We start from the raw sequence: 26524 nt of genomic DNA, 5'->3' as shown, positions 1-26524 counted from the left end.
ACCGTTTAATGTTCAGGTTAACACGAAAATTAAGGAGAACAAAATATTTTTATAGTATCAGAAAACAATACTTAAACATGTATTTTCTAACAAATAGTGTTTGTTTTTTCGGGACGAACGATTTGGAGATAGTCAACAGTTAGATAGAGATAGTGAACAATTGAAGCAAGATCATTGACCCCACCGTCACCGTTTAAAGTTTTATTGTGTGATCGCCGTAATCGGTAAAATTACGACACAGGCTGGATTGGTATTTGGTAGAGCAGAGGCGCTCGAGTTCGAATCCAGTGTGTAACATATCGTATCGCTGGTTGGTCGTGTAGTGTGTGAATATGGCCCCCGAAATTAAATATACGAAGGTGAGTAATAGAGTATTATTAGATCTTATATCTTATCTTGTTAATTTAAAAATGTATTTTGAAAACACATGTAGAGTCGTTTCAGCTGTAGCTAAAATAGCATCTACCGGCCGGCATATTGATAAGCCTGTCATACAATGTATATCTTTATCTACGCAAATAAGCGATTGTGTTCGTAAATATTATACATTGTATGGTTTGTTAACGTGACAATACGTTCTAACTATGGCATTATCAGTTGTTATGTTACCAACCAACAGGCTAAAACTATTTTGAAGCAATAAAGGTTCATGTAAAACCCATTAAACGTTTGTCAACATACGATGTATGTGGTAGGTACTACTCGGGACGAGCAGCGCGATTATCTACAATTCCTGGTTATTTTCGATTCAATTACACTACAAGGACGTCTGCGGACATAGGTATTATTATGGAGTACAGTGTTTGTTTGTAATGCAGCTCGCACGTTTATCGGTCATCGACGAAATAAGACTGTTTATATTTAACGTAGCAAGCACAATATAAAAAATATATAAATTCTCTACATAGAAAATACTTAATTAGTAACTACTATTAAAGTCTTATCTATAGCAATGTTATTTTGTACCTATATGTCATAGTCAAAGGTCGATAATATGCAGTCTCTTCGCGGAATGACTGGTCTATCCTAGGTTTGACCAAAGCCTTCGGGCCAACCCCGAAGTGAATTCTTATTTCGGCCTTTGACTAAGTCAAACCTAGAAGTGCCTAAACTGTTCAGTCAAACGTCGAAACTAAAATAATCTGTTTCGGGCTTTGCCTAGTCAATCCTAGAAACGACTGGCAGACTCGGTCAAAAGTAGACGCAGCGTTACAGAGGCCGGCAGCAATTATAGAAAACTGACCAAGTTCGAATCGGATTCACGTACGAAGGGTTCCGTACGACTCTTTTATTGTTATGTGGCGAATGGGGATGATTTTTAAAGTGACTATAAAACTAAATATTTTGGAAAAGGCATGAGATACAGCTTGTTGATGCTTGTTGACAGACAAACAGCGAAGCCATAGTAATAGGGTTCCGTTTTTACCCTTAATCCTTTAAGGTACAGAACCCTGAAAATAATAATTTCAAGATCGGTTTAGAAACACTGATAAACTACCGTAGTAAACAAGTTAGTTATTCGTACTCGTACCTTCACCTAAAGAGAGAACCGGTCGGTAAAGTCTATGTAAATAGTCAATATCAAAATGACGTGTACTTAGTTTAGTTTAAAGTCTTAAGAGCGTTTACGCCGTTTGGCGAAAAAACAGTACTTTTTCAACTCGTTACAATCATTAACCAGTAATACTACAAATATGCTATAGGCATAAATAGTTAGGCAATTTCGTCGTCTAAATAGTTAATTGAGAAAATATTGCGATTAGTTTAGTATTTAAGAATTCTATCAAGATAAGTCCACACAGGTTTTGTAAATTTCCACTTTAGCGTCAGTTTACAAGCTGAAATTTTTATAAAAATACTATGAAAACGATTTAAAAAACATTTATATCCTATAGCATAGATCCTTGGGCAAATAGTTATCTGAGAAAATTTTTAGATTTAAGCATTTTACAATAAGAAATCACAAATTAAAAGAACGTGAAATACCCAAAAATCAAAGTGATTTTTTCATTAATATTCTTCCTTTATTCAACATAAAAATAGCTTAATATAATAAAACAACATCTTCTTTAAAATATTTACTTTGAAACGATATTTAATTCATTGTTATTGTTTTGCTATAAACATTTGAAAACTATTAAAAAACGCCGCGCGCGAATCATTTCCAATGATGCCCCTTGAAACGCCGCGCTTCGCGTAAACGCTCTTAATTGAGGTTTGACTAGTCAAACCCCGATTTCATTAAATTCCGTTTCGACGTTTGACTGACCAAATTAGTCTCTCCTAGGTTTGACTAACATTATTTAGTCAAAGGCCAAAATGTTTGGGCTTTGACTAAGACTTCTAATCAGACCTGAGGATTGACTAGTCAAACCTAGGAGCGCCTGAGCTTCGAGGTTTGACTATAACATATACACCACTATATGCTAGGTCAGTAATGCACGTCAGTTCTGCTGTGCTGGGGAGACATAAAGTAAAAAAAAAGCATTTTAAATGTACAGACAAAATAATCACTAATTCTATACTAATAATAAATATTATAAATGCGAAAGTAACTCTGAAACTCTGTCTGTCTGTCTTGCTTTCACGCCTAAACCATTGAACTGATTTTGATGAAATTTGGCATAGAGAGAGTTTGAGTCCTAGGAAAGGCCATAGGATAGTTTTTACCCCGGTTTTTTAAACAGGGACGCGCGCGATAAAGTTTTTCTGTGACAGACAAAATTACACGCGGGCGAAGCCGCGGCCGGAAGCTAGTTTGTGATTTAAGTGCGATTTTGTTAATTGTAGGTACACGATTACACTGTCACATACATACTTACTTGTTTCCGTAGATGTGATTTTTTTTAAACTGAAACATAGTGCAATTAACTAAGTATTTGGAATTCTAATGGTAGGTACCTAAGTTTGTTTTCGTTTCAGCTTTTCATCAACAATGAGTGGGTGGACGCAAAAAGTGGCAAGACGTTTGAAACTTACACCCCGCACGATGGCTCCACCATCGCGAAGGTGGCTGAGGGAGACAAGGTAAGCTTTTACCATAACAGACTAATATGATCTCTACACGGTTTGAGAACAAACTGTCTCTTTCGTTCGTTTCAGCCGAAAGACGTCCACTGCTGGACAGAGGCCTCCCCCAAGGATTTCCACAAAGACCAGAGGTGGAATTGTGTAAAGTAATCGTAATCATTTGACAGTTCATAACGTACGATAAAGTCAGTTAAACAAAGCGTTTGACAGAATAATCGTACGTTATGAACTGTCAAATGATAACGATTGCTTTACACAATTCCACCTCTGTTCTGCGCCGCTCGTATCCAGGCACCTCCAGCGCGACCTTCACCAGATCGTCGGTCCACCTAGTGGAAGGCCTGCCCACGTTACGTCTTCCGGCTCGTGGTCGCCACTCAAGAACTTTCCTGCCCCAGCGGCCATCAACTCTACGAGCTATATGCCCCGCCCACTGCCACTTGATTTTAGCGATTCTGCGGGCTATGTCAGTCACTTTGGTGTCACTCACTAAAACTAACTAACTATACAGAGTAAAATACCGAAATAACTAATTCTAGAGCTCTCCGTAAAACGATTCCTTAATTAAAACTGTTACGAATTTTATTTTGGCTAGGACCCTAAGTCGCTGATTTTAGAGAACGATTCCGGGATTCGGAGAGCACTAATAGGTTTAAGTAAATTAGTTCTGTCTGATCGAGCTATGCTATACAGACGGTGAAACGCAACTGCAACGAAACTGCAACTGCTAGTTACTTTTGAGTTGCATCTAAGTTCTGCCATAGCGTCCGTTGAGAGACCACACATGACGCGACCAGTTTGAAACTTTCAGTTTCAGTTTCATTCATCAGAATCATCAGAAAGTTTCAGTTTCGTTGCAGTTGCGTTTCACCGTCTGTTCTGGGTCTAAGAGAACCGGCCCGGACCGGATAGAAACCGGCTTGTCAACAAATCTTTTAATGTATTACAATAAAGTTGCATTTAACAGGCCGATATAGATTTGGCGGTGGCAGCGGCAAAGGCAGCGTTCGCGCGTAATTCCGAATGGCGCCTTGTGGACGCGTCCCAGCGCGGGCGCATATTGACCAAGTTTGCGGACCTCGTGTCCCGGGACAGAGCCTACCTGTCCCAGCTCGAGACCTACAACAACGGCATGGTGGCCGGCTTCTCTACCATGCTGATGGACATGGCCATATCGAACATACGATACTTGGCCAGCTTGGCTGATAAAATTCAAGGAGACACGATTCCTACAGGTTTTGCAAATAACTTCTATGATATTTGATGAACTAGTTATTATTAAAGTTGAAGCTCATCTAGGTGCTTTTCTAGTAATCTGAACAAAAGAGATCCCTAAAGTGAGAATTGAACCCACGACCCTCCTTCCTGGCGACTGCTCTTCTGACCATTGAGCTTCTTAGAGATTTGTTCGAAGGATTTAGGATTTACCCAACAGGTATTTGTTGTGGGTTTGATTGTCATCTTAGACAATTCGTATCTTTTTTATTCTATCGACTCTACATAAAATCTAACTATGTACTAACTCTATGATGGACACTTGCGAAATATCTGTTAGATAACAGCTACACATACAATAATATTTAACCGAATTTTTAACTGTAACTTTTTTCAGATGGAGATTCGTTCACTTACACCCTGAAGCAGCCGGTTGGCGTTTGTGGTCTTATTCTGCCATGGAATGGGCCAATTGCTATCTTTGTCAACAAAGTGTGCACTGCGTTAGCTGCAGGTTTGTAATGATGCTTATAGTAAGGTAGAAGTAGTAGTCAGCTAGTTACCTACTTACTGCAAATGTTTGGATGCGTAGGCAGCTTGCGTATGTAGTTGATACCATAAGTAATAATCACGATCTGCTGATTCATTGTTGTCTCTTCAGTATAAAACTACTGTGGATTGGTATTTACCTCGCCTATTCTAGTCTAGTCTAGATTCTAGCTTTGCTGTGATTGCTTTTCAATAGATCTTTAGGTATGAAACGTTTTTGAACCTCGAATGAGGCATGCGTTGTATTTTGATGTAGGTATAGGCAGCATTCATACATTTTAAAATAACGATTTCCAACAATAAAACTCGGTTTGCTGCTCATTACACACTGCCTACTAAAATACCGCATGCCTTTACCCATAGCTGGGCACCGTTAATCAAATAGTTAACTTCGTTAATCGTTAAACCGTTAATAAAAAAATTAACTTCGTTAAAAGTTAAAACGTTACATTTAGCAAGATTTAACGCAAGTTAACGTTAATCGTTAATCCGTTAACCCATTATAATAAAACGAAAAAAATAATTGTATGCAAGGTTCAAATAATTTCGAAAGCTTGTATCGCGCATGGAATTTATTCTTCTTTTTAGCCATACAGTTTTGACAGCTCCAACTCCTTGCCAGACAGTTTTTTTAGGATAGCTGCCAAAGCCACGAAGACCCAAACTTCATAATCCACCAACATTCTAACCTATATTGGAAGCATACGCTGACAAACTTTCAGCTTTTATAAAATGACGTTGGTCTGGCGTTCACCAGCTCTTAGTCTATAGTATTTCAATCTCAGAGCCTTGGNTAAGAATATTAATAATTTTACAAAAATCAAGGACACCCATAATAGAAATACCAGACATAAGGATAAACTTTACTTACCTCAATCAAGAATTAAAATGTTAAATACCAGCCCCTACTACATGTCAGTGAAACTATACAACAAACTTCCTGAACACATAAAAACCGAACCTAACATTAAACGCTTTTCTAAAGCTCTGAGACAATATTTAATACCTAAATGTTTCTACTCAATTAACGAATATCTAACAACTGACCACCGAAAATCTCTCTAGATACTTTAATTTGTAATCTGCTTTATTTGTTATTTTTTAGCATCGAAGTATGCAATTATGTCACTTCTCATAATATTATGTATAATGAATGTATATAGCCACCTACTCTGTTGCAATACCTCCTAGGTCACTAAGTCTTAAGCCCATGTGTATGTAATTTCCACCATTACAAAAATTGTCACTTAGTACGCAATAAAGATTTGAATTTGAATTTGAATTTGGTTCCATTACAATACAATTTAGCACCAATGTGCTCGAAAAGACAAATCCAACAAACCCAAACTCGATAAGTTTTCACCGTTCCGCTTAGAAATTCCTATGGCCACTTCCTGACTCCATCATCAGGACCCTGGACATCATCTAGTACTAAAGTGCTCGAAAAGACAAATCCAACTAACCCAAATTCGATGCGATTCCGCCGTTTCATTTAGGAGTTCCTATGGCCGCCTCCTGACTCCATCATTAGACCAGCTCAATGGTACCATAATATTGCATTTTCATCGTACTTACATAAGTATACCAAATTGCAGCTCAATCGGTTGAGGAGAACTGGTCTTAAATTCAGTTGCAAGATTTGTCCCACACATACTAACAAGTGAAGTCAATATAAGCAGGCCTGTTCAACTCCGCGAGTTTACTTCGAGAACAAAAAAAGCACGATGGCACCCTACAGGAGTACTATTCGACAAGGCCTCACATACGAGCAAGCATTGACTCACGCACGCGTATTCTTGTGTATGATATGATGGAAAAAAATAAAGAAAATGGTGTAGTAAATACTGTGCGGTATTTAATTGTCTAAATTATAACAAAAACACAAAATGTACTTTTTTAAGTTGCCTGAAGACACTGAGAGGTAAATAAGTGGTTAATATTATTCATGATAATTCATGCTTAATCATGTATTTCCTCCGCCATTTTCTGCAGTTTGGCACCTCACGTCACACATTATTTTACCGAAGTCAGCCTGTGTGTGTGCTTGACTCTTGAGACAAGCTAAATTACACCATATAGTTAATGACATTGAGCATACAGCTCCACGCAACGCGTTTTTCTAGTGTTTTTCAACGTGCATGCTTTATCTTTTTGGTAAATAGTAGGTACTGGATTAACGATTAACGGACTTAGGATAATTTAACGGAAGTTAACGAGTCCGTTAACAATTTTTAAAGTTAACTTAAAAGTTAATCCGTTAATAGAAATGTTAACTTCGTTAATTAACGATTAACGGATTAACGAGTTAATGCCCAGCTATGCCTTTACCTTGATCCTGCATTGAATATAAATTATACAATAAGAAAACTGGACTCTAAACTTCAAATCTTACTTGACTATAAATAAAAATTGGTAATACAGGTTGCACAGCAGTGGTGAAGCCTGCCGAGCAAACGCCTCTGACGGCGCTTGCGCTCGCCGCGTTGCTCGCAGAGGCTGGTGTCCCCAAGGGAGTGGTGAACGTGGTCAATGGCTACGGGGAAACCGCTGGAGCTGCGTTGACACATCACCCGGACGTCGCTAAGATCTCCTTCACTGGTTCTGTTGAGGCAAGTTGACAACCAACAAGAAGGGACTAAGGTTTCCGGTTTCTCGACTTTTCTTATTTCTCGAGGCACAAAAAAAAAATCGGGTTGCTCATCATTCTTCACCAGACCATTCAGGGGTAGACAGTGCCTCCCCGCTGCACCCAGTATAAACGCGCCTGATCTATTGTTACTTTTGCATTTCACTGTCACTGAAATTTGAGGTTGAGAGCCATCTGCGCTCACCTATTGCTGAACTGAGCACGCTGAAGCTGAGAAATCAGCTATCAGCACAGTCCGTCCGAAAAAAAAAACTGTCACTGAAATATTATGTTACTGCAAATGTGTGAGTGCAATGGGGCAGCAAGGTTCTGTAGTGGAGACTACATACCGGATAGCGCAGCGTGGGACGTCCACCAACAAGGTGGATAAAACACCTCATAAAGGTTATCATCAATCATTGGCTTTCTTATGTTCAGCAGTGGACATCCTGTGGCTGAAATGATGATGATAATGACCAATTTGTATCCAAATTCTTGATTGTTAAACACTTTTTATGTCTGCAGGTCGGGAAATTAATCCAGCAAGCAGCTGGAGCGAACAATCTGAAGAGAGTGACCCTCGAACTCGGGGGCAAAAGTCCTCTGATCATTATGGATGACGCTGACTGTAAGTCAAGAGACAAAAGCAATAAGGGCATATCAAGCTTAACTCTTAGCTTCTTACATGGTTGCAATAAGAGCGATTTTGCAACTATCTTAGACGAGGTTGAGGATAAGGATATGATGACCTCTGAGATCCTGTATCACTAATATGAAGATTGTTAATAATACTACAATAATACTTATTATGCTAATGCAGCAATGTAAACAACGCGGAACACACATCACGTTGTTCTAGGTACATCCTATTTTTGTTTTTGCGTAAGAAAATTATTTACATACCTAGTTACTAACAGGAAATGGATCTTGCGTAAGAAAATTTTTTTTTAAGCTACATGTTTGTCAAGTTTAATCCAAGAATTGCCTGCCTAGAATTTGTTTATCCGTATACCTACTCAAATATTATGGCAACCCTTCATCATGTTTCCTAGAAATGTATACGAGTAAAATAGTCCTACAGGTTTCAAAGGAAATCTTATCGAATTGCTTACACAGCCATAAGAATTCCCGGCAGCAATTTCTTTCAAACACGTCAGTCACGTCACGCTTATTTTCAAGCAGGAAAATTTGAACCCACGAGTTATGATTTCTGTCACGCGCAACTAGAGTCGTGTCTGCCAAAGCGTGAATGTAATTTACCTGCGCCTAAGTATAAAATATCACCTAGTAAAGGAAGGAAGAATAGAAAAACATGATAATGCTCGGTACCCACACCATGATCTGCGAATTTTTTTTTTTTTTTTTTTTTTTTATCCACAACGAGGAAGCTCTTGGCCTGTATCTCACCTGATGGTAAGTGACGATCAGGCCGAAGGTGGAAGCGAGCTTCACCCGGAATCCTCAACCACGGAGGAACTGGCTATCTTACCTCTAACTGCCGGAACACAACAATGCTGTTAACATTGTTGTTATGGCGACAGACTTAGGTAAGATGGTGGTAGCTAGCCAGGCGGACTTAGAACAAGCCCTACCACCAACCAAACCGAACAGAAAAATCTGCCCCCACTGGGAATCGAACCCGGGACCTCTGCGTCTGAAGCAGGTGGTCTTACCACTAGACCACAGAGGCGGTTGAATTTAGTTAAGACCAAATTTCATAATTACACTTGCATGTCATGCCTACCTAATTTGCATCCTGACATGCCTATATTTCTAACTTATAAAATATTAAAATCAAATGCTGCGCTATCTACCTACCTATGCCAGATAACGTAGGTATAAGAGATAGGCTATTATGACAATTGGTGGCAAGTACCCACAAGGAATTTTAAGCAAGTGTACCTTAGGTACTGGCATGTGTACCTATCGCCGCCTTTACTCTATAAGATTTCAGCTATTTCCATATCAAGTCCATACTTAACAAAATTATCCTCATCCACAGTGAACTCGGCAGTGCCATACGCAGCGAACTCGGTATTCTGCCACCAAGGGCAAGTGTGCGTGGCCGCATCGCGTCTGTTCGTGCAAGCTGGCATCTATGATAAGTTCGTCGAGGCAGCCGCTAAGTATGCGCAGGGCATCAAGATTGGCAACCCTGCGGACCCTACCACGCAGCATGGGCCACAGGTAAGCTAACCAACAAGATATCTTTGTAAGGTTGAATTGCACCACCTAACTTTAACGGTAACTAAACGTTAGCCGGTGTTTTTTGTATGTTATAGTAAAAGTAAGATGGTGCAACCCAGACATAATAAAAGTATAAATGAATCCCTGTTTCCCTTAATCACAAGATTCTATCTACATTTACCTTGATCACACCATAACTTGACAACGACTTGAGCGATATAATTTATTCGTCTTTTAATCAAAGTTTTCAATTTATTACTTTGAGTAAAAATTGGAAAATTAAACAAGAATAAAATAATCCCATCAAAAACAATACTTGTCAAAAAAACCAAGTCTCGCAACTCAGTTGTTCTACGGTAAAAAGTTGTGAGATCCATGTAATACCAAGTCCAGGCCAGGAAATCTTTAACGTTTTACATAAATTATTGACTAGGCCATCGCACTAAATAATTTAATTTACACGTGTTTTCATGCGATGGCCAAGTCAATATATTTATGTAAAACGTTAAAGATTTCCTGGCCTGGACTTGGTATTACATGGTCTCACAACTTTTTACCGTAGAACAACTGAGTTGCGAGACTTGGTTTTTTTGACAAGTATTGTTTTTGATGGGATAGTCAGTGAGTGACAAAATTAAGTAACTTTGACCCGTTATAATTCTTAAACTACTCGTTCAAATTGAATGAAATTTTAAATATACCGTGTCTTTACAATGCCTGCATAGCTAATGAAAATTCAGCCTTCTAGTTTTATCCACAACGAAGTTACAGGCGGTCGAAAATGGCCTGAATTGCTTCGAGAAAAGGATGGTACGGCCGTGCCGCTTTTTTGCTCGACTTGGTGGGGGCACTGCCGTGCCCCCAGATTATGCGTTTTATGAGAGAGGGAATTTAGCAAACATCATTTGGACAGCTAAGTGCTAGTAGTAGGTAGGTACTCTACTTTGAGTTCTATTTACGTTTCATTTCAGCGCAACTTTGATGTTGAATCTAAACTTTCAAGTAGATTTAAATGTAAGGTTCTCAAAGCTAAAAAGGTCTTTGTTGGAGATTATTTTGACGATGGTGATTTAAAGTATTTGACGATGGTACGGGAAATCCGTGCCATCGTGAACAGGAAACTTTAGCTTTGCGAGAGAAATTCAAAAGTTACAAAACATAAACAACTGCAATAAACGAGTTTCAGTCAGTGGAAGTTGAAGCACGTGCAATAATAGGTAATTGTGTAGACAATAAAATAGGTTACAATAAGTATTTGGGAATAAAAATAACTTTTACTTCAACTGTATTGTGTAGTTTAACCAACGAGCCAGGCGTTGTTCTAACTAATATTTAATGTTTTACCATTAATTTCGGGATGCTAGGGAACTATAGGACTAAACCTATGCACGCAGGAGGATTCAATTAATGCTACTGACAACGCCACTCTTGTAGCCGAGTTTTCGGCTGACACTCTAGGTAGGTTTGTTATCGATACGACAAAAAGAAGAAACCTATGCCTAGGTACCTACCTTCGTTCGTTTACCTTCATATAGCTATAATCTTTCAGGTTGATGACGTCATGTTCAAAAAAGTTTTGGCGTACATAGAGAAGGGCAAGCAAGAAGGAGCTGTTCTGAAGGCGGGAGGAAAGCGAGTCGGGAACTCTGGCTACTACATAGAGCCTACGGTCTTCGCAAATGTTAAGGACGATATGACGATTGCCAAAGAAGAGGTAAGTTTTGGACAGTAGACAAATAATACTAGTAGCAGTTGTAATAGGGTTGAGTTTGCAACAAAACTGCAGTCTGATGTTGTATAGTCCGGTCACCGAGCACTATCGATAAGAATGGGTAGCTTGGGGTCATTGGATTAAATTCTACGTGCTCGGCGACCGGACTTTACATAAATGCCAATATACGCGATATGCATCGATTGTATGCATCCACGAAGACGCGCCCCACCAATTTTTGTCAAGGGAAGCACGAGGAGTTTGATCCGAGCAATCCGAGCGTCATTATTGTAGTGTGCGTGTGCACTCATGGATAATTTAGCGTGCACCGATAACACTCAAACAGCGGTAGAATGGTGGGGCGCGTCTTTGTGGATGGCACTATCTACTTATTTCGTCGCTCCATTATTTTGCTGATTGTTGTTTATATTTACAATAGGAGCAAAACGAACTAAAAGAATAAGTAATTGCATGGAAACCCATGTGAATGCAGAAAGGAGCTTGCCTTTGTGTCTTAACTATAGATGAGAGACAACAGGAGTATTGATAGTCCCAAGTCCCAACGCCTGCACAAAAGAAAACACGCGTGATCCACACACGTTGTTCTTGCAAAAGACTCTACGCATATTTTTGCTTCCAATTTATTGTTTAGTAGTGACGTATTTACTTAGAGGAACATACGATTTTATAACAAAGACGTGTCCTATCTTCTGATGTGATGAGATGACAAAATATTTTGATTTATTATAAAATATTGTATTTTTCTTAGATCTTCGGCCCCGTCCAAAGCATTTTCAAGTTCGACACTCTAGAGGAGGCCATCGAGCGCGCCAACAACACCAGTTATGGCCTAGCAGCTGGCATCTTCACCTCTAACTTGAACAACGCGTTGCAATTCAGCAAGCACGTGGAAGCTGGCATTATTTGGTAAGTTTACGTGTTTTGCTAAGGAATTAGCAAATAGCAACCTTATTATGATAGCCAGAAAAGAACCAATAAAGAGTAAGAGAGGAGTCAGTGCTTACGACGGCAAAATGATTTCTTTTTGTAGATGACTTAAGTAGGCTACATACCATCCATAAATAAAGTGGCGTCCCTCGACTAGATTTCAGTTAATAATTTAAAATATTACTCGTGCTATATGTCTGTGAGTGACTCTTATGTCCAAGATTTCATAATTCATTAAAATTTAGGCCGTTTTTCATAAAATCTTATAGTTGGGTATTTTTATTTTTTAAACATTAGTATCAGGGTTCGAAAATATAAATATCGGATATTTTCGAACCCTGATTAGTATCACTTTGATTACTTAGTGTGGCATGTAGCTTAAATAATAATTTAAGGTCGCAAAACAGTTTTCTTTACTCTTCGTTCACAATTTTCAGGGTCAATACTTACCTGGCTATGGGCCCACATGCTCCATTCGGCGGCTTCAAGGACTCCGGACTCGGTCGCGAAAAGTAAGTTTATTTGTTTTGAAACTATTAACAAGCTATAACTTAGAATTTTTAACAGTTATGACATTTATTGTTTTTTTTTTTCAGTGGCATGAAGAGCATAGACGCCTACCTTGAGGTCAAGACTGTTACCATATCTTTACCTAAGAAATTCTAATTAGAATTTAATGACTATGGTTGCACCACCCTATTTTAACCGTAACAATAACAATAACCGGTGCTTTTTGTATGGAGTTTGACAGATTTTTGACGTTTGTCAAAGTTAAAGTAAGATAGTGGAACCCAGCCTAATGTATTCTCGGAATACTTAAGGCCTGCACAATACAATTTCAGAGGGTATTGAATGATGTGCAATCGTTATCTCTTTTATATTTTACTTTACACATTGTATGCATATTTTTAATGTTATAATTAAAAATAAAAATGTTATTTTATTACAAGCACGTGTTTTACGCTGTCATAAAAACATGGTATAAATCGTCGCCAGTTCAGTTTTAGTTTTCTGGCAATACAATTCGTATAGGTTATTTAATTTAAATATCTCTATAACAGAGTTGTTCAAAACTTAATTGTGCCACAATTACGTCCTAATTACTTACCTACACAATGGACAACACGCATAAGGGGCTACCTAAGTAAACTCCGACAAACGTTACTTCGACATTACGTTACTCCGACATTTCTGAATATGGACATGACTTTACTTCGATACTACACTACTCCGACAAAGGATATTCGCCTTTGTCTAAGTAGTGTAGTGTCGAAGTAAAGTCATGTCGATATTCAGTAGTGTCGGAGTAACGTAATGTCGAAGTAACGTTTGTCGGAGTTCAATTTTTGAGCCACGCATAAGTTGTAATATTAAGTTAAATTATGATTTAATTTAAAGTTTAGATCACATACATTACACTAGTCTTTATTTCACCTCAATCCATCCAGTATTACCGAAGATAGAGCCTCGAGAAGTTTACGGACCTTTTTAAATTTTTAAAAATTTCCAATATTCGCGCGTGACGTCACAACATGATTTTTCAGCCTCCGAACGTTAACCCATTTACCACTTTTTGTCTTTTTCCAAATAAAATAAAATTTTACCCAACTGACAACTGTTGTTAGTTGTCATCGTTCAATCACATTTCAAACCCAAAAGTAACCATTATTATGCCACCATTTTGTGCACTATTAAGCCATTTTTACATTTATGTATGCGCTATAGATGCTAAGAGCGGATTATACGAAACTCCACCCCTAATGGAGTAAAACGAGGTCCACGCGTACGAAGTCGCGGATGCGAAAGTTTGGATGTCTGGATGTTTAAAGTAAAGTAAAGTAAAGTAAAGTAAAGTAAAGTAAAGTCATGTTTATTTCTCACCAACATAACAGATAATATTATGATATTTATGTGGACCGAAGATCTGGTAAAGGTCGCGGGAAGAACCTGAATGCGGGCAGCACAGGACTGTTCATTGTAAAAAACCTATGGAAAACCCAAAGGCCTCTCGCCTTTGTCCAGCAGTGGACGTCATTTGGCTGTAACGACGAAATAGGAAAGAATGTAAAATTATCAAAACTTTCTCTAATGCAGCATTTTTCCAATTTCTCAACGAGCGCGGCAATCACACTTAACTAACGGGCTAACAGAGAGCATAGCGAAATCTATTTAAACACCAATTTTCAAAACTCCCAGGACACTCTCCAGTTAACCACGTTAATTTGTACCAAACGACTGGACTATAATTTAACTGAAATAAAAATTTGGGTACCTACCTCTTAAAAACAAAAGAAAAAAAGGGTTAAGTGACATTTTGACATTTGTAGAGGGGCTTGTAGAAGGGGAGGCTATGGTGCTGAATGTGGATTAACTCGGGTGTCATAGTAACATTAGGTTGCTAAGCTTGATGATAAAAAGACAAATATTTTATTCAATGTACATAGTCTGGTCATAAGTTCTGTCATATGATAATAACTTTTGAATTTTGAATGAAGGTCTCAAAAACATTTTTTACTGAATTAGAATTAGAAAGAAAAAATATGCGATAGTTCGAATTTTATTGTATGTGTAGTGGACGCATAATGAAGTCCGAACTGCAGTTGTCACGCTGCATTGGTGCGGCTACGCGCCAAAGCACATTTTAGTCGCGATGAAAAATTTTAGTTCATCTTTTCATTAAATGATAGGTGTCTATGACAGACAGCTACACATCACTATCGGTCGATCTCATTCGGTCCGCGCGCGCGTTCACTCTTCCATTCACTGTATCCCCCTCTCGCCTATAGTTCCAAAATACTGTGTCCTATCCATGACATTGACAGTGGGGCGCCACCGTCAATACCGGATCGCTGGTTCCGATTTTTGCCATGTTGGAAACCATGATGGTAGCGCAACTCCAATTTCAATGTAATATAATGAGAATCAGTACTGTTGTAGAAAATTCAATAAAACTAGTACCTACGTTAATCTTTAAGACATAAGAAAGATATATCTTTTTGAATTATCCAAATCGGACCATTACTTACGAAGATATTAAGTAATAAACATAGGCCGTTTTTGCCGCTAAAAGTCAACGTACGCAGAGCCGCGTGACGTCACTATATCCGAATCGAGCGCAGCNTGGCCTGGGGGGAGGGGTATGTAATACCCAGCTTCTGGCCGAGGGGGAGTCATACCCAGCTTATGCTTATGGGCTGGGGGGAGGGGCTAGTCTTACCCAGCTTCTGGCCTGGGGGGAGGGGGGGGGGGTCAAGTCAAATTTGGGCTTAATTGAGGTATTTTTTGGGTGAGAGGAATAAGAACTAATGCCGTTTTATATCAAAAATTCATACTTAGAGGTACTCAACCAGGTACAAAGTATTTCCTTGTATGTTAGTCTGCCACTATTTAGTAAGTGCCGAAATCCCCGCTTCGGCTCCCCTACTAACCATTCTAACCATTGTACACAGATAATATCTTACATGCAGCTTTTCATGTTACTACGTCACATTTTCAAAATCCGCGCGGAAAATCGCTCCAAGTGGAAGAGCGCACTTTGAGCTTGAATATTTCAGTCATTTTTAAAGATATCAAAAAAGTAAAAATACAGTATTCATTCTATTTTTTTGTAGTTTTTATTGGCATCTTCAACAAAAATTGTGCGCCATGTCCATTGCTGGAATCTCTCAAGTTATTAATATAATGAGATGGGAAATTAAAAGTTGCCAAGATTCGGTAAAGTTTCAAGTAGAGCCTAGCTCAATTTTCAAGTTTTACTGTTCAAACGTTTACTTAATAATATTTCTTGGACTAAAACAAGATTTTGTTTAGTATTTCATTTATTTATAACGTACAGTATAAAAAACTTAAGTAAAAACCAATTTATAACAATAACAACCAAAATAAATGCTTATGTATAAAATGTCATGTTCTCCCTTAAAGGCGATTATGGCAGTTTGAAAATGTTTGATTCTTTTACGACCTTTAAAAGGTCGTATCTCGTAAGGTTCAAATTAAATATATTAAATACAAACAAAAAATCTTTCCTCTTTATAATATTAGTATAAATTATGGCCCTGTAATAACGTTCCCATTATAGAATATAAAACGGTTAACAATTGTTATGGAATATTATACATTATTCTGTAAGTTTTATAAATGAGAAAAAATAACATACAAGTAAAAGAAACCTAAACTAAACTAAATCTTACTTTACTTTTATCTAAAGCTCATTTCCAAAAATAAAGTCTATAGTGTTTGTTTCACGAAAGATACATTATTTCTTATTCTTAAGTTTTAGTGTTGTGTATTTATTTACCTACGGTGTAATTATAATCATGGCAATAAAACACAGCACACTTAATTAACTGCTAGTGAAGGTGCGTAAAAATATTTAAAAGACTAGATTTAACTAAAATACCATTCTAATAACCTGTATAAAAATGGTGCCTACACCAAAGTGATTTTATTATAGTGCTATACAAATGTAATACTAAATATACAAAATATTTTTTGCTATACCAATCTGAGTGCTTTTATGGTGGTTTAATTTTCTCGATTTGACACGTACGAGTAAATTACGCAAATCTTTCATGTATTTACCCTGTAATAATTATAGATTAATAAAGCCTAGATAGATAGTAAGCGCACGAAAAGTGAGGGAACTTTTAGTAGACCATTCTGGTGAACTTTTTTTTGTTTTAATTTTTAAAAATATAACATTTTATTACGATCTCAAATCTCTCACTTTCGAAAAATCGCCCTAATTTAAACATTTCTAACAACATTTTGACAGTAATGACAAGATTTTTGCCTCACTTTTGACGAAGCGTTTGTATGAAGAATATCCAGCTAGACTTTATTAATTTAAGGTAATAATATGAATAGTGTACACTTATATTATATGGCTACCTTGGAATGTATCTTACAATCTAATTGTACCTACCTACTTTATATTTTTGTAGTTTTATCCTCAAAATTTTGTGTATGTAGGTCGTCACAAGTCGCTGTTCAGAATGAACCGATTACCCTCGGAGTGTTTGCCGGTGTATTTGTAGTGACATTTTCCGTAGGCACCTGAGACAATAACAATTAGTTTGTTAATTAAAAGATCCGAATGTATAAGTTTCTAAGTAACTTCAGTGATGTCGGCAGCCTGTATTTTTTTTTATTTCGTCGTTTCAGCCAAATGACGTCCACTGCTGGACAAAGGCCTCCCCCAAGGTTTTCCACAATGAACGGTCCTGCGCTGCCCGCATCTAGGCTCTTCCCGCGACCTTTACCAGATCGTCGGTCCACCTAGTAGGAGGCCTGCCCACGCTACGTCTTCCAGCCCGTGGTCGCCACTCGAGAACTTTCCTGCCCCAACGGCCATCGTCTCTACGAGCTATGTGCCCCGCCCACTGCCACTTGATTTTAGCAATTCTGCGAGCTATGTCTATTTTTTTCTTTATTCGTATTTTTTTTTTATTTACTTGCAATAGAAAAACGAGCCGCTCGAGCGCTCTATGAAATGTTCTAGTGACAGTTTCACCCTTTTACGAAACTAAACGTCGTACATTTTATCTGTACTGTACAGTCAGCGTCAAATAGTTCGTCGTGACACCCAAAGTGGCCAAAAAGCTGACAACACAACCGTAACAAAGACTGTTACCATGCGTAAGAACGTTACATTAGGTACATAGAAATCTCTAGTATCTTTAGACGATGTTTATATGAGTATTCGAATATAACCTTCGTAGGTCACACGACACATTTCTCGCCCTTGCAATCAGCTAAATAGGGTTGGGACAGCAATCACAAACTTATTTATTGAGCAATATCTTAGTTGTGGTACATAAAAGTCTATGTTTTAGTGCAAAACTCGTATGAGACAGGCGGCAGAAAGGCCCAGAACTCATAAACCATGAGGCCCGGGCCTTAATGAAAATTAAACATCCCGGGCACACACCATTTGTGAATAAATTGTGGGACGAGACGAGCAAGATGCTATAACAACCCTATATTATTAGTTACTCTTTTGTTTGCCCAAATCCGAGAAGTCGATAGGTCCTATAGTCCGATTTTTAATTCGACGGAATTCTGACAGCTGTCATTTTTTGACAATTCAGATGTAATAAGCCATTTNCGCACAGTGTTCGACAGTCCATCCCAAAAAAAAAAAAAAAAAAGAGAAATTCCAGTGACATGCAATTTTTGTAATGGCAAAATATTTGTAAGAAACTGCAAACAAATTCAAATGTGCAGTCGATATGTGGAATGCATAACGCATGCATGCATAGCCTGTGTTGAGTTGTTATCAACATATACAGAAACAGACACGATTTTTGCACCGTTTTTTCCGATAACGGAATAGTCTCCTTCATGCGCAAGTTCCACTTGAGCTCGGCTGGTTCTTATTATAAATAATTGTGTAATATATTTTTGCAGATAATTTCAATTATTGCGAGTGTTGTGGCTTAGAAACAATTAGGCAGTTAAGAATAAACAAGGCTCGGGCACTATCAAACCTTTTTCCTAAAAAGCAAAAAGCTGCTTCTGCTGCATCACAAGATTTATTTGATGACTTTCAGGTAAGTTAATAGTGTAGGTCACTGAGTAAATTAAAATAAATATAGAGGTGGGAGGATATACCTACTCCTACATACATTCACAATACTTATTATTATTTGAATATTTGTCTAAAAATAAAATATATTTCTCTTATTAAACTCAGCTCAGATGGTAAGAGCGCGACAACGGAGAAGTCGAGGATGTAGGTTCAATTCCTGCATGTGGTGTATTTTTTCATCACATCTTATTAAATTTGTTTAATAAGAGTAACACAATATAGTACTTTAGAAATATTAAAAATAAGACTGGAAACATAAAAATACAATTTTAAAAACACAAACAAATACAATCAAGCAGTCATATAATGTCAACAAAATTGACATAACTTTTTTTTAATGACGTTCTCACTGCTTTAAGATATGTGTTTTTAGCCGAATTAGTAGCAGAAATGAACGAGATTGAACGAATGAGCTAAAATATTTCAAGGTTGGCCAACATAATAACGCAATTTTTTCTTAATATGGCAACAATTCGGTTATCACGCGATAGCGGTCGATAGACTTTTCTATCGATGGTTCCATGTTAGGGAAAATGATAAAATTATCTACGTGATCGAAAATTGTCTTATCATATCATGTCATTGTCGATGCGCGCATCTTAGGCCTACAGTAATAGAAAAATAATTTCCCAATTTTTTTTGTAACTTCAAAAGTATGATAATAAAAATTCAAATAACCATTTTGAAATGATCGGTACATTTTTAAGCCTTAGTTTTTCAAGTGAAACCTTAAATTCAAGAAAGGATTATTTTTTAATTTATGAAAATGCTCTCCATTCTTAGTGGGAATGTTTCAGTGTTGACAACACTTCTGAAATGTCAAAATTCCGTCGAATTAAAAATCAGAGTTTAGCTGTATTTATAGGTAGAAAAAATTACTAATTAAAAAAGTTAAGCTTTTGCCAAAGCAGTCGGCCAACACTGGATGGAAGAACGTCAGAATTTCCATTTTTTTCATAGCCAAGAGGCTAGCCCAATAAAGCAAAGAGTATTCACCGAGGTAGAATCCTATTTACATACGAATAGTTTGTCACTAAATCGCTTTAGTGTTGCCCAGCGCGAAAAATAGGTACTGGCGAGGGAGTTGCTTGGATAACTGGTTATTTTGACGAAACGTGAAAAGGTTTATCAAGAACTTCTTGAAAACTCCAGTAATATTTTATGAAGATTAGTAATAAGAAGTAACTTTTATAATATTATTAAGTTTGCCGAACGTGAAGTTGATCGACCGACAACGCCTGAGGGACTTTAATAAAAGGGCCTTAGCAGCAATTTTTTTTTTCAATTTTCTCGTAGGTAGGAAACTGTAATTTTCTAGAATTGTTTTCTGACAAATTCAACGCAGAGAAATCAATTGGCGGCTGCCAGTGGCTCTCAGTCTCAGTCTCTTTCTATGATCTGAGGACAGGAGGCAAACGAGCAGACGGATCACCTGATGGTAAGTGATTACCGTCGCCCATAGACAAACCGTAATTGGGACATTCTAGAAGGTTGTCAAAGTACCTTTGTGTTTGCCCAACGCGGAGAAGTCGACCGGCAGCGGCCTGAGCGGCTGCCCGCGGGGAGCGGGCGGTGCGAGCTCCTCGGCCGGCGGGCGGCGCACGCGCATGAACTCGCCGCGCGTGTCCGCCACAGAACGTTCGTGGGATGACACGCGACGCGAGTCCAGGAAACGCAGGTTCTTTACTTGGCTAGGTCGTCGATCTTGATGAATGAGCTACAATATGTAGAATGAGCACCAGTTGACAAAATACCTTTCAGTCACGGAGCGCTCCTGGGTCGACACGCGTCGCGAGTGAAGGAATTAAAGGGTTTTTAGCTGGTATATCATGAAATACCTGTTGTATACGAGCCACCACAAGGCCATGCATGTGGTTGTCGATATTTAAAAAATAATTACCTTTGTGTTTGCCTAACACGGGGAATTAGATTGGCAGCTCGTGGGGCTTTTTTGAATTGGCTTCAGTCAGCGTATAACGTGTTTTTTCAGGATTCCAAAAAGTAACTAGAATATTCTAGACTAGAAGGTGATGAGCTATAGAATGATCACTAGTTAACAAAAGACCTTTGTGTTTGCCCAACGCGGAGAAGTCGACCGGCAGCGGCCTGAGCGGCTGCCCGCGGGGCGCGGACGGTGCGAGCTCCTCGGCCGGCGGGCGGCGCACGCGCATGAACTCGCCGCGCGTGTCCGCCACAGAACGTTCTTGAGATGACACGCGACGCGAGTCCAGGAAACGCAGGTTCTTTAACTTGTATAGCACGAAATACCTGTTAAAAGATTGTACCTGTTAGGGCTTAAATAATCTCGAAATGATGGCAGTCAGCACAACATACTTCTTTACAACGTTTTTGATACAAAATCGTCTCTATTGCAACTTTATAGATGCCATAGTGTCGAGCTTGTAGTGCCTTGATTTTGACTTTATCATTAGACTGTACTTATTTTTAGATTGGCGAAGTTATATGTACTACATATTATCACTGATAAACTTAAGTAAATGTAGATTTATTAGCAGACCTATTAGCCTACTTTTTTTCTAAAAGTCTTATATTATTTTTTATATTAGCACTATTTTTCACAAGCTCACTATCAAGAGATGACCTCGTTCTGGGGAAAAATTCTAGGAATCATAACTACGTTGTCACTGTTAAATTTTCTGCCAATGCATGTTTCCTTTTTAAGTCACAGTACAAAATACATATTTCTGCGAAGTCTGATCACAAACACTTTATAAAGGACACGATCAAAATAGAAGCATTGTAGCTATTATGGAGTAAAGAAAAAATAGAGACGAATAGGTATATTACAAAAAAACCCTTCAATCTAAATCCTTTAGTGGAAATATGAAACGACGTGGGACGAGTGAAATGGCTTATTTATTAAAGAAATAAAAATGTACAAGATTATTTTGTGATTCGCCGAATTTCATATTTAAGTGTTGCGATAGATGTTGTGGGCAGTAGCTGGAGCCCTGTTAACTTTATACGATATTATTAACAGAATAAACCCACGTCTTCATTTTTGAATGCCGATGTTTTATTTATGTGTCGATTCGAGATAATTTTCACTGGAAAAGATTACCTACTTGTAAGAGGCGAAGTAATTTCCCAAATTTAATATAGCCTTAATGCTTGAGAAGCGTTGCCTTAAAAGATAATATGGGCTTTGTTTGCTTTTCTTAAATTCGACTACGTTTCAGCTTTACTTAATAATTTTATTGCCTTTATGCCAATTTTGTACGGCAAAGGAAACTTTGCAGGATGGTAATAAGGTTTAATTTTAATCTAGTTATTCAGTTGTGCCTGCGTACCTAGTTACTTAGGTATCGTACAGAGCAAGGTTCCAAATAACAATGTTATATCTATACTACTATATTATTTCGCTCCCTAAGTCTGAGAACTCTAGAAGTGTTTTTATGCGTGAAGGTTAAAGAACCGCAACGTTTGTAAAGTAAAATGGTAAAATGTAGAAAAAAAGATTTGCTTGCACAAAACGTTATTTCTCGCACGAGTACTATTTCGGTGTCGCCCGCATGTTCAGCGATTGGATTTTGCGGGCGATTTGTTTCTATTTCAACGTTATGTGATTTTAATGAAAATCAGAGATCGCTTACGTGTGATCAGTTTTTTCTCTAAATTTTTAACTTTACAGCATTATGAGCTATTTTCTGATGTTTATTTATTTATTTATTAAGGTACAGCAACAGATTGCAAATCATAGCTTAAAAATAAAGTACATTGAACAAAGATTAACAATTAATTTGCACTCCGATTGTAGCTGAACACAACATTCGTTTTAGTCTAGCTTTGATTTAAGTGATACAGTAATTCTAATAAATACATGCGTGTTAATTTACAATTTGCAAGGAAAAAAGTTTTTGCGTTCTTTTACTACCACCCATTTTAAGTGAAAAATGGCTCAACAGTTCACTGCAGTCACATTCGGAATTCAAGATCTTATAGAGCGTTGCCATGCCAGCAATGCCTCTCCTAGATTGAAGGGTGCTCACCCTAAAAAGTCGAGTCTGGACATCGAGTATGTTGTAAACTAACATTGTAAATATTAATCAAAATTCGTCCAGTCCAGAAGTACACAAGTTCCTAATATTAGTAAAGAAAACAGAATTTAGGCGTATTACTTTTCTCTGTGGAACTTCTGTTAATTCAACTTTCGAGCGAAATGGCTACCTCATAATTTCGTGCGCTTAATCATAAAGTTTGTGGCTTAGTACAAAGTACCTACAAACTTGAGCAAATCTCGGTCATAAGTTGGCTAGTAAACATTTTACTGGGTCAATTTTAATCTTACTTACTATGAAGAAGTCTTATGCCCGTTTTCACCATCAGTCCCTAATTTTTAAGTGACTCCTATGAAATCAAAATTCATATTATGTGTTACCATAGGGGTCACTTAAAAATTAGGGATTGAAGGTGAAAACGGGCATTAAAGATACGAAGTAGGTATATTAGGTAGTCAAAGTTGGTAGAGGAAAGTGGTATTTTTGGAATTTCGAGTACTTAAGAGGTCCTTGCTAAATAGTAGGTATCCTGCCTTTTCTGCCAAATACTCAAATCAACGATATTCTAACCTTTTATCATACCTTAGAAGACGATAATATACAAAAAGATGACAAGCACCTTAATAGCGCATTGTTCGATCACCTGCCGGGTATCAGGAAATTACAGCTAGATTGTCTATGCCTCACCTATATCTCTGGTAGTCGGAGTCGTCTTTGTCGAGGTCCGACAGTTCATTAGGGCAAGCTTTGTTGCTGAGTATGCTGAGGTACGACAGTGAAGGCAGCCTGTCCGTTATCTTCGTTATCAGGGCCTCTAGGTCGGTTATCTGCAATTAAAAACCTTGCTAAGTAACAGTGCATTTGAGCATTCAATGTCCAAAGCCGTCTTATGATACTGAAAAAAATCAAAGGGTTATCAAGGGTGTGTATTATAATTCTGCACCTTTCGCATGGGGGATAAATTCAAGTAGGTACGCTTTGTATGCTATTTTCAACCGACTTCAAAAAAGGAGGAGGTTATCAATTCGACCCGTATGTTTTTTTTTTCTATGTTTGTTACGCGATAACTCCGCCAATTATGAACCGATTTGAACAAATCTTTTTTCGGCGTATAGGTAATACCTCAAGGGTGGTCCCATTTAAATTTAATAATAGAAAAAACAACCCCCAAGGGTGGAAAATTGGGGATGAACTTTTTTATACGCAATATCTCCGTCGATTATAAATCAATTTGAACGATTATTTTTTAGTTGAATAGGTATCAAAAGGGTGGTTTCATGCGAATTTGAAGAAAATATGTCACCCCCAAGGGTGGAAAATTGGGGTTGAACTTTTTTATACGCAATATTTTTAATTTTTAGTTTTTTTTGTGTTCAAGCATTTGAAGTCGGTTTTATTTTTTTAAAAAGTTATCCTTAAAATAAATAAAATTTTGAAACCTTTTTCAAAAGCTCCCTGTATTGTTATGGTTACATTTTTAATTCAGTCGTAAATAATTCATTAGCGCTACATAACTCAATTTGCATAATTTCTATGAAAAACGGACTAATTACAGAAATTGCTAAACTATTAACATTTGGTTGTAAAGGACAAATTATTGTGTAGAAATAAATTACGTTTCGGTTGATGGAGATTTAATTACAAAACTTTAACTCAGTCGTTTCTAATTCTGTGAAAATGTTGATTTTATGAATAGCGTCAGTATGTACTCGGGTACACCCAAGGCACCAAATGAATTTCATAGTGAATGTGATATTTAGGTGAAATATTTTTCTCGGATAAAAACTAAAAAGAGATGACAAAGTAGGCCTCTTGCAAATGTTTTGTAACTTTCATCACCTCTTTCTTTACCTATTAATAAAATAAGAATTCCCTTATCAAAATATAAGGGAATTCACACGCTTCTAATTTTCTTACAATCAAAATAAGGTTCCTTGTTCATCGGACTTCGCTTTTCTGTAGCAGTGAATTTCCAAGAACCTTGACTTGATTAAACTTCAAACTTGGCTTAGTTCAAATATTCTGATGCAGTTTTTTTGTTGTCTTAGGTAATGGAATATTCAGGTCGTTTACATAATAATTTTAATGTTATTAATTGCACTTGTCGATCATGCGGTAATTGTATCGCGCTATTTGCACATTGTGTTTGTATGAGATGAGTACGTTTATTTGGTCATACATTAAGTCGACCCTCGGGCTGTTATGTGCGAGTGTTAATGAGTAATGAATATTTCTTTTTAAAATTATATCTTCTCTGTTGTGTGTTCATTTAGGTATATCTAGTTTGTTAGTGTAGGTAAACCAAAGTATGTGAATCCTTATGAAAGTTCCAAAAACTCGTGTTACTAACCGAGTGTCAGATGTTTTCAACATAATATTCTAGCTAGTTCCCGTAAATAAGTAATCGTACTTTCTCCATGTTTTTGCGATATCAGCATTAGGTTTGGAAACGTATTTTCCACGCGTTTGAATTGAAATTCGTATCGTTTCGGAATCCATTTGCGACTTGGAATCCTAAGCCTAGAGTAAGTATTACGTGTGTGGGATAGTGAATAGGTTCCCCACGAATTTTCCACCATTTTATATCCAAATAATATAGATACTTAATACTGAAGTGGCCTACTTTACACAAAATCCAAAAAAGGAGTGTTGTTGTATCTGCAATCGACAGTTAAACCAACTTAAGGGAGATTTATGGTCTTTGTTTTTGTGTTTAACTGGAGATAAGTCTCGGGACGTGCCCAATATAGGGCATCTGATAAACCGATACATAACAGCTGTTTTTATTGCTTTTCGCTAACTAGATCGTAATCAAAGAAGTTTAAAACATAAAGTACGTGTGCTCGCTCCTCGTTAATCAGACAGACGCATTTTAACAAGTCTCATTTTATATTTCAGACAGGTAACACACAGGTAATAGGAACATAATATAATAAACATACACCTTGAATTAATATTTTAGTCTGTGGAACTAAGGCGCCGTTACATCTAACTCTGAGGTATCTTATGTAATTGCAATCTTATGTATAAAAAAATAGTTTCATGTGCTTTCGTCTGTACACAGGGAGTAATATCTGGAACGGGTCCATATTGGCTCAACTAAAGTTATTTACCCGAAATTGTTCTTCCTAACGATTTTAAATCCGAATGATCACTCTTCCTAAAATTTTTCATCCTAAAGTTTTCATTCATACTATTTGTAGTGCTACCGGCGATGTTCATAACACTCATGTTTCCGAAAATTGTAATTAATAATATCATTTATGTAAATATATTTAAACTCCTACTGTTTTTTATCATAACACTTTTATCCCTAAACATTACCATAATATTTTCACTCATACCATAGATTAATAATAAATACTACGTACAGTACCTCTAGTAGGAAAAACTAAACAGCGCCCCCTAGGGCGGCTATAATATAGGGGGCGCTGTTTAATTTTTCATACAAAATTTTTCGATGACACTTTGAATACGCAACGAAACGAACTCGAAAGTTTTTCCTACTAGAGGTACAGAAGTACGTTCTTCGCGAATGAAACGTAAGGCCACAGTTCTAACCTAACCTAAACAAATAATTATGAATAAGACCGATTCGATTCGGGAAATTGACTGAATGACTGGAGCGGGACTCTGGCTTCGCTCGCTCG

At 37.5% G+C, this 26524-nt stretch overlaps 2 protein-coding genes across 3 annotated transcripts in view; one reads left to right on the top strand and one right to left on the bottom strand.

Moving 5' to 3' along the window:
* The first annotated feature begins 250 nt into the window (after nucleotides 1-250).
* Nucleotides 251-13089, top strand: LOC114364019 (retinal dehydrogenase 1-like). Its single transcript, XM_028319997.1, has 11 exons — nucleotides 251-359; nucleotides 2923-3027; nucleotides 3998-4265; nucleotides 4643-4759; nucleotides 7216-7403; nucleotides 7946-8048; nucleotides 9423-9607; nucleotides 11157-11321; nucleotides 12088-12245; nucleotides 12704-12778; nucleotides 12863-13089. The coding sequence occupies exons 1-11, from the start codon at nucleotides 333-335 to the stop codon at nucleotides 12930-12932; spliced, it is 1461 nt and encodes a 486-aa protein (XP_028175798.1). The 5' UTR covers nucleotides 251-332; the 3' UTR covers nucleotides 12933-13089.
* A 3125-nt stretch (nucleotides 13090-16214) lies between these two features.
* The window catches only part of LOC114364020 (leucine-rich melanocyte differentiation-associated protein), a 49120-nt gene continuing 38810 nt past the window's right edge, over nucleotides 16215-26524 (bottom strand). For both annotated transcript variants that reach the window (XM_028319999.1, XM_028319998.1), the window contains exons 4-6: nucleotides 23562-23701; nucleotides 20921-21123; nucleotides 16215-17321 (exon numbers count right to left, since the gene is read on the bottom strand). In XM_028319999.1, the coding sequence (XP_028175800.1) occupies nucleotides 17242-17321; nucleotides 20921-21123; nucleotides 23562-23701 (423 nt within the window). In that variant the 3' untranslated portion in view covers nucleotides 16215-17241. The remainder of the gene's footprint in view (nucleotides 17322-20920; nucleotides 21124-23561; nucleotides 23702-26524) is intronic.

This window comes from Ostrinia furnacalis, unplaced genomic scaffold (genome assembly GCF_004193835.3).
Source record: "Ostrinia furnacalis isolate ACB-3 unplaced genomic scaffold, ASM419383v2 OfSCF7340, whole genome shotgun sequence".
NCBI classification, from domain to species: Eukaryota; Metazoa; Arthropoda; class Insecta; order Lepidoptera; family Crambidae; genus Ostrinia; species Ostrinia furnacalis.
Note: the sequence above shows the minus strand (reverse complement) of the source record. Positions and strands in the feature narration are given on the sequence as shown.

Excerpts from the sequence above, each read along its gene's own strand:
- LOC114364019 (XM_028319997.1), top strand. The coding sequence starts at position 333 with ATGGCCCCCGAAATTAAATATACGAAG. Across the intron at positions 4,760-7,215 it reads GTGCACTGCGTTAGCTGCAG|GTTGCACAGCAGTGGTGAAG; the intron begins GTTTGTAATGAT and ends TTGGTAATACAG. Across the intron at positions 9,608-11,156 it reads CCACGCAGCATGGGCCACAG|GTTGATGACGTCATGTTCAA; the intron begins GTAAGCTAACCA and ends ATAATCTTTCAG.